This window comes from Micromesistius poutassou (assembly GCF_964030765.1).
Source record: "Micromesistius poutassou genome assembly, contig: SCAFFOLD_850, whole genome shotgun sequence".
In the NCBI taxonomy this organism is placed as follows: Eukaryota; Metazoa; Chordata; class Actinopteri; order Gadiformes; family Gadidae; genus Micromesistius; species Micromesistius poutassou.
In genome coordinates, this window is record NW_028177409.1 from 10192 (window position 1) to 18246 (window position 8055).

Genomic DNA, 8055 nt, shown 5'->3' on the forward strand with positions numbered 1-8055 from the left:
AACGCAACCAAAGCAGACCTAGATCTAATTCAATAATATCATTATAAATGTATTTATTTTTTATCTGTCTTTTGTTAATCAAATTACAGTAAAGTCTTTGAGATCGAGATTGAAAGTCAGTTTTACTCTCTCAGTAAGTCAAACATAGGTGATGTTTCTTCCTAAAAAAAAGAAATCTGGTTATTTTTACATCATTAATATTAGACGCAAGGCCATTACATTGATACATATTATGTCACATACTTTCCCAATTAGTTAAAAAAAAATGGACAATGACTAAGTAAATGTACAGCATTTATACACAATTATTTCACTTTGACCTTCTCAAAATGACAGTTCTTAGATTACCAGACCGTCGATGTCAACATCCGGGTACGTCATATCCCTACAGCGCTTGTCAAACATGGCGTTGCTTCTAAGGTCAGTACGACTTGTTTGTAATTAACTATTGCTATCTTCCTCATGTTTTCTGATGTAATGACCGGACTACTAGGATATATATGACTGAAAGTAGTGTTCGTCTCTCTTCGTCGGAATCACGTTGCTCTACATGTACTGCCTTATAATGTGGACTAGCTAGCGAGCTAACGTAGATGTTAGCCAGCCAACTCGCCCTAATAAGGGGTTCAAAGCGAGCCGATATATGCTTTTAAGATTTAACGATGTCTAAATAATAAATTAAATGTAACGTTATGTCCAAATTGGTTCGTGTTTTGACATTGGGTGACATCGTGACTGCCCCGTATTCGCGTTTGCGTGTATTTCCTTCATATATATGATTTAGCTTGTGCTTTACTAAAATCAAATAAGCTCATAATATACGACTTTATATACATTCTGCTTTAAAAACCAATACAGTTGTTTTTAGTCTTAGCGTCGTAGACTTATGCCAATGTACTCGTTGAGTGGTCAAACTGGCTTACGGTTAAATAACTTGTCAGACCTTAGTTGACCTTAGTTAGCGTTGGCTGGTCATAGCACCCATGTGCAATGGACCCATGACTTATCAGTGCTGCCTCTAACACTATACAATCTTAAATAAACAGAAGCCTGGATGTATACACTCGCACGCAATTAAAATGAAAATATTTAATCAATATCTTATATATATATATATATATAATCTAATCTTTAGGTACGGTATTGACCCTGCACTTTACTGCAATTTTTGTCTCTTTAACATTCTGTGCTTTCATAGACTAAATTATTGAGATAACTGATCCCTTTTACAATTTAACAGATCAGTCTAATTTTTTTTAACAGTTAAATAATCAGCAGAGAATATGATCATTAGTTCTTTATTGTATACACTTTGCTAAACCTGTTACTCTAACCACAAAGTCCCACTTTTCCTGTGTCTCTTTTTTGCAGGACATTAGCCAGGCAGGGTGTGTGCCTGTCTAGACCGCAATATGCTGTGCTATGCAGACAGTAAGTAGTGTTTGCTAATTAGTGCACTGCACTAGAGGTATAGGCTTTTCTATTTGGTATTTTTCAAAGATATGTAACTTTGAAATTTGATTGACATCCTTTGAATTGTCAGGCTTTTGATTCTATTTTTTCCTGTCTGAAAATATTAATTTTAAAAACACTGAGATGTTGTAATTATGGCTTATAGCCTTATAATTAAATTAGTGCCATCGTTGTGCCCAAAGCAATACCTTTTAGGGGATACTTAAAGTGTGTGTGTGTGTGTGTGTGTGTGTGTGTGTGTGTGTGTGTGTGTGTGTGTGTGTGTGTGTGTGTGTGTGTGTGTGTGTGTGTGTGTGTGTGTGTGTGTGCCCGCCCCACAGTACCGCTCCAATGGGCACCACAGCAAAGGAAGAGATGAACAAGTTTTGGGCCAAAAACAACAAATTAAGCCGACCCATGTCTCCACATATCACCGTCTACAAGTAGGTGGGGCCGTTACCGACATGGGGCTGTAGCCCAAGGACCCGGTTCCCAAAGCACCAGTAGGAGTTGGGACACTATATTCCATAAAAATAAATTGTTCAGCTGTCTTGGCTTCTGTCTCATTTTGGCTTCTATAGTTTCAGGGAGTGTATGAAACCTATTACCATATATTACCCAAAGTACAAAGACTATTACCATAAAAATCCCCAGTTCATACCACACGGTCTTTTCATCATTTGAGTGCTTTTTCGTGGAGCAGTGGAATAGGCTACAGCTAATAAGCACGATTCCAGCTGATTTACATGCATCTGGACTCACCTCCTGCAATAAGCTCTTTAAAGCGCAATCATGCTCTTATTAAAAATTCATAGTGCCCCCCCCTGCCCCCTCCCCATCCCTTCCGACTAGGGAAACGTTTTGCCTTTAGAGTTGAAGACATACTTTCTAATCATTAACTAGCAGTTTCTCCTCCCTCTTTGCTATTAACATAACTTAAGGCTTGGTCTCTCTGGCCCTTGAACTCCTCCAGGTTGGTGTGTTAGTTTGCTCTGCGATTGCATTTCAGTGATCCCACTAGTTAATACTAAAAACCTTTTGCGTATGGCAATGAGTGTGTTTAACATCTGTCAAAAGGCAGGGTAAACATTTAGAATGTTTTTAAAACTAAACCAGTTGAAGTACTTTCTGCTGATCTTTTAAATCAGAAAATGTAATACATGATTGTGTTTCAAAAGAGAATAATTTGGAGCGTAATCGAACTAAAATAAGACTACAGGGAGAAATTGGTTTTAGCAATTGCAATTTGTGATTGGCTCAAATTGAGCCAGATGTCTGGTGATACAGCAGAGCACAATATTTGGGCCAATCAGAAACGGCAAGTGCATAAAGTGTTCGGGTCTGCTTGTCTTTTTTTTTTAAATCTCAACAGTTTATTTTGTGCAGACTTCATAAACTGTCTATCCCAGCAATGCTGGTTGAATGCCAAGTATAGCAAAGAAAGAATCCATCTGCAAAATCTGGGGTTTGAAAGCCAACCCCTCCTGTTGTGCCCTGGCTCTGGATCAATGCCATTGACGAGCAGGCCTTCAAATCGTACTGTACTAATTAGCAATGACCTTGTGTTCCAGCTGGTCTGTCCCCATGGTGATGTCCATCACGCACAGAGGGACTGGAGTGGGACTCAGCGGAGGTAACTACAGCTACGCATGCCCTGGCGCTGCCCTCCATTCCTTCACCTAGCGGCCCATCTTGGTGGGCCAATAGGTTAATTAAGGCCCCTGAGATTTCCAAACCCACACCGTTCTTATTTCCTCTGATAGCACTTTTCCGGCAAATTAGCTCTGGTTCTTGAAGCCGTTCCGTTCAGGATTCTTGGATTCTTCTTGGTGCTTTCTAGCGAACCAGCCCACGTTTCAACCAGTTCTGAGTGGAGCTGTTGTAATGACGGATGCAGCCTCAAAAGAGGGCAATGCACACTGGAAGTCAACAATCGTAGCAGACTTTTTTTTTTTTTAATGATGCGCCATACTGACGCTGTCGTGGTTCGCATTTCAAGTATTTAGTTTCCAAACAAATTCCTTTTTTTGTCTAAATTAGGTGCGAAAACTGGAATGGCACCTACTCTGTGTTGGTGGAAAAGGGTTATCAGAGTAATTTAATTCAAGCTGTAAATCCATTACATTAAATCACATCTATGTTTTAGTTCTCCATAATTAAAAGTTAAGTCTCTAAAATGGGTCAAAGGTTAAACTTGCAATCTACCCTTAATTGAGTCTTAAAACAAAGAGCAACTTTTTTTTTATGAGCCTAGAGGCAGTACATGATATGGCTTGGATGTTTTATCTGCAAGCACTCTATCTGTCAGTATATACTTCTGTTGAATTGGCTGTTGTGAGTGCTCCTTTTGCTTCAGTTATCTACTGCGGTCATGATCGACAAAAAACAAAAAAAACAACACAACAAAAAAACTCTCTTCAGACCATTCAGCTCTGAGCATTTGACTACTTCCAGGCCATTTCGGCCCATCACTATTGATCCTGGGTAAAAGCATCTGTTGAGTGACAAAACAAAAGCCATTCGATGGGACGGCAGCGCTTTGCATGTATGGCATGCGGCCTCGTATTGGGAGGTTAATGGCTTTCTGTCATCCAACCAGGGTAAGGGAGGCAGACAACGTGCAGTGCAAACCATTACACGTTTATAGTGGGAGGAGGAGGGTATAAACATTGATTAACACGTACACAGACACACACAGGACACATCAACTTTGCGCAGACATCGAAGGTGGATGAAAGTCTTGTTTCAGCTCCCCTCTGCTAAGGGAGGCAAACTTGCAGGTGGAGATTGGATAGCAATGGACAAAGAGTGGGGTGTTCTTAAATGATTGTTGAGAAATTGATGTTTCTGGTGCACAAAAATGTATGATACTACTAGAACCTTTTGGACCGCCAGTTAAAGAATGATAAGCTGCACGATTGTAAACGTTTTTTCTTTCCGTCTTTCTCTCCTTCTCTTTTCTGTATTTCTTTTTTTCCTTCCTTCTTTCTTTCTCTTTCTCTGTCTGTCTCTCTCTGCGTCTCTCTCCCTTCCCTCCCCCCCTCCCTTCCCAGCCATCTCGGCCCTCGCCCTGGCGGCCCTGGTCCTGCCGGGGAGCTACACTCACTACCTGGACCTGATCAGCGCCCTGTCGGTCGGACCCTACCTGATCGGCCTCGCCAAGTTTGGCCTCGCCTTCCCCGTGTCCTTCCACACCTTCAACGGCGTCCGCCATCTGGTGAGAGAAACACTCCCAACACTTTCAGACACCATCGTCAGCGGCTCTCGCGTTATTCTGAGCCAGAGGGCGTGAGCGTGCGACTGCGCGCCAGTGCGTCACGCCCACGTGGTGACGCCTCAAATGATCTGGTCTCGTCTTTTAATCACTTCCTTTCCTCTCCCCAGATTTGGGACATGGGAAAGGGCTTTAAAATCCCAGAGGTCTACCGTTCAGGCTACACGGTCATCGCTCTGTCCGTCCTTGCGTCCTTGGCCCTGACCTGCCTCTGAGACACCGGAACACACGGGCAGGAGAATGAGGATGAGGAGGGAGGGGGTCGAGGCACTGATGAAGACCACAAGGGATGGGAATGGAAGAGATGGCCCTTGAGTGAAGGGAGGGTTAAGATATGTGGACATGAAGGGGCCCGGATTGTTTCTTCTTTATTTCTGTGTGTTTATATGTTCTCTCTCTCTCACGGAGAGAGGCCCTGCACTCTACTACAACATGAATTAAATAAAATATTATATTATGTGGAACACGATGTGGTGTGATGGTTTGTTAAAGAGTAAACCAAGGTTGTCCCCCGTGGGATTCAAAAGGATGGAAATAGGTAATGGGTGAATCAAAACAGTTGTTTCACCTATTACATAACATGATTGCTTCACCTAGTAAAGCTGATTCATAATAGGAGAAGCAATACCAGTGGAAGTGAGGCACGGAAGTTCAAAGTGCATGCAAATGAGACCTAGTTTTATTTAGTTTTGTAGTGTCTTAAACAGCCATGGCTAAAATTAGACATGACCTACATGTTTCTCCTTCATGTAATTTATCTAATGGAGAGGTGACGTCAATTCATTAATCACTCTTAGCGCTAGACCAGTGTGCCTGTAATCCACTTGGAAACCAGGCTGCCATTCATTGTTTCTCTTAGCAGCCCGCAAAGATCATTTTTGTGGCAGCGGGAAGGGGAGACTGTGTGAAAAGCTGAAACGGCAGCAGAGCAGAGGAAGCTGGTACATGTGTTGATAGGATTTATCCACACTGCTGCCTTGCCTCAGGCCTGGACTCCCACCGAGCCACAACGGGACTGCGCATCGCACCTGAGCCGTTTTTGCAGCCTTCTGCAGTGGCTCGATACACGCAGGCTTGTGACGTTACGTCTAATCAAACTTGTGTTCTCGGGTAACGAGCACGATTCACGGTGGGCAGAGAGGGGCAACACGAATATGTTCAGAGAGGCAGCAGCAGGCGTTCTGCGTCTGCATAATCAATATGGAAATGTGTCTTTTATGATCAATAACATTCACAAGAAGAACCGTCACATTGTACAGATTTGTTTGCCGAAGAAAATACCAAGCTGTATTAGCTTGTTATACAATCGCCTTGCAGCCATGGGGTCTAGAGGGAAACTGCCCGTCAATTAGAATTTAATCTGAGCTTCCTCGGGAAGACGTTTCCTTAACCATCCATGCTATGCGAATGACCCACCACCAAGTGAAAACTATAATACAATTCAATTCACTTGATTGTGAGTGACTCCAATATATTGTTGTCTAGAGATCCAGCGGTGGAGGTTACACCGGTCTAGGAGACCTACTTCATTTTCATAAAGTATGTCCTATAGCGTAATTATTCTCAATGCCATTTGGGTAGGTGGATGTCACCCTGCAATTACCCATTGAGATAAAGTGGGCCCTTTATCTGATTATCTTAATATTGCGACTTCTGAAGTCATATACAGCACTGTCGTAATTTGCATAAACGCTGATGCGCTTACAGCACCCCCTACCGGCTATCAACATATCGCCAAGAACACAGTGGTGCTGATGCTGCGGGATGCTGCGAATGTAGCACAGAGATGGGAGGGGAATATAAACCCACTTTTCATGAATGTCGGTGGCCCAGTCTCTGTGGCGCAATGGAATAGCGCGCTGGACTTCTAATCCAGAGGCTCCGGGTTCGAGTCCCGGCAGAGATGATTACAGCTGTGTGCGGCTTTTTAGATTGGACCAACATAATTGCGATGGATAAGGCTTTTGTTTCTTCGATGCGAATTGCAATCAGCGTGGATTGTGATAGAAGATTACGACATAGAACTAGTGTAACCACCTTGTGTAACCATTTCCAAAATGTAATGAGTTTTGTAAAAATAAACGATTTAAGGGCAGGAGAGCATTAATATTTATAGTAAATTGGCCATGTTAAAATGTAATCGATTGGACGGCATTAAAAAAATATATGCATCCAATGAAACGTGGGAAAAAATACAAAATAACAACAGTTGTTAATAATAACAACTAATCTTTAGGAACTTATCACTTTATTTTAGGCCTATATAAACTTGCGAACACTGATTATAACCCTCGGGTTGCGTGCGCCACACCAGCCGTTGTCAATGCTCTGACACATAAGCTCAGGCCAATGGCCATACATCTACGACCACGTCCACACGACCACCAGCACCTGGAGCTGTCCACTCACTTGTTAGAACAAGGCTTTTCTAACGCAGCGGCATTTATATGGGAATTACAGGCCATTTCGTGTCTCATAACAACTGTTTAATGATCCCAGATGCTGCATTTCTAATTTCTCATGTAGTTCTTATTGAGACAAAGAGCGAGAGAGCGAGAGCGAGAGAGCGAGAGCGAGCGAGAGAGAGAGAGAGAGAGCGTTAGAGGGAATGAGTGCCCACTCCAGCGGACTGGAGCAGCTGCTTATTTCAAGATCCCCTTGCCCTCCCGGTTTCTCATTGATTTTTGTTCTGCTTTGTCCGTCTACCGTCTTCGGTTTGTCGCCGATAGTGATTGGGCGTTCGTGCTAGTGCCGCCCGCCATCCATGTTTAACCACCATGCCCCCCCCCCCTCAACACACACACACACACACACACACACACACACACACACACACACACACACACACACACACACACACACACACACACACACACGCCAACCCCCCCCCCCCCCCCCCCACCACCACCACCACCACCACCACCACCACCACCACCACCACCACACGCACAGCCTAATCCCCCAGCAAAACTAATCCCTAATCCCCGAGAGAGTTGAACTGTTCCCCTCCTCCTCGTTGGACGCCGGTTCTATGAACACCTACAACCACGGGTCTACCTGGCCTTGCTCGCCCACGCGGTGAACGGTCACACACACCTCCAAACACCCGCCAAGAAACATCTTCAACAATTAATAAGAAAAATAAACACAGGCTTGAGAAATTGGGATCCCGTATACTTTTAGCCTTTATATATAGGCTACTCGACCAATTAATTATAAACGATTATTCAAGTCGAAATCATTAGGCTATAAGTAGAACCATCTGCGAGACGGACCAGGTCTGGTGAACCGAATGCCGTTCATAGAACAACACATCGGGCCACAGAGAT

General features: G+C 43.4%; 1 protein-coding gene and 1 non-coding gene across 2 annotated transcripts; both read left to right on the forward strand.

Moving 5' to 3' along the window:
• The first annotated feature begins 382 nt into the window (after nt 1-382).
• On the forward strand, nt 383-5190 carry sdhc (succinate dehydrogenase complex, subunit C, integral membrane protein). The gene is made up of 6 exons (XM_084491026.1): nt 383-420; nt 1372-1431; nt 1794-1895; nt 3024-3085; nt 4506-4669; nt 4837-5190. Exons 1-6 carry the CDS (start codon nt 404-406, stop codon nt 4939-4941), a joined length of 510 nt encoding a protein of 169 aa, XP_084347152.1. The 5' UTR covers nt 383-403; the 3' UTR covers nt 4942-5190.
• A 1368-nt stretch (nt 5191-6558) lies between these two features.
• On the forward strand, nt 6559-6632 carry AC3HAE_046014 (transfer RNA arginine (anticodon UCU)). Its single transcript has one exon. It is a non-coding gene; the product is annotated as a tRNA-Arg (tRNA).
• The last annotated feature ends 1423 nt before the right edge of the window (nt 6633-8055 follow it).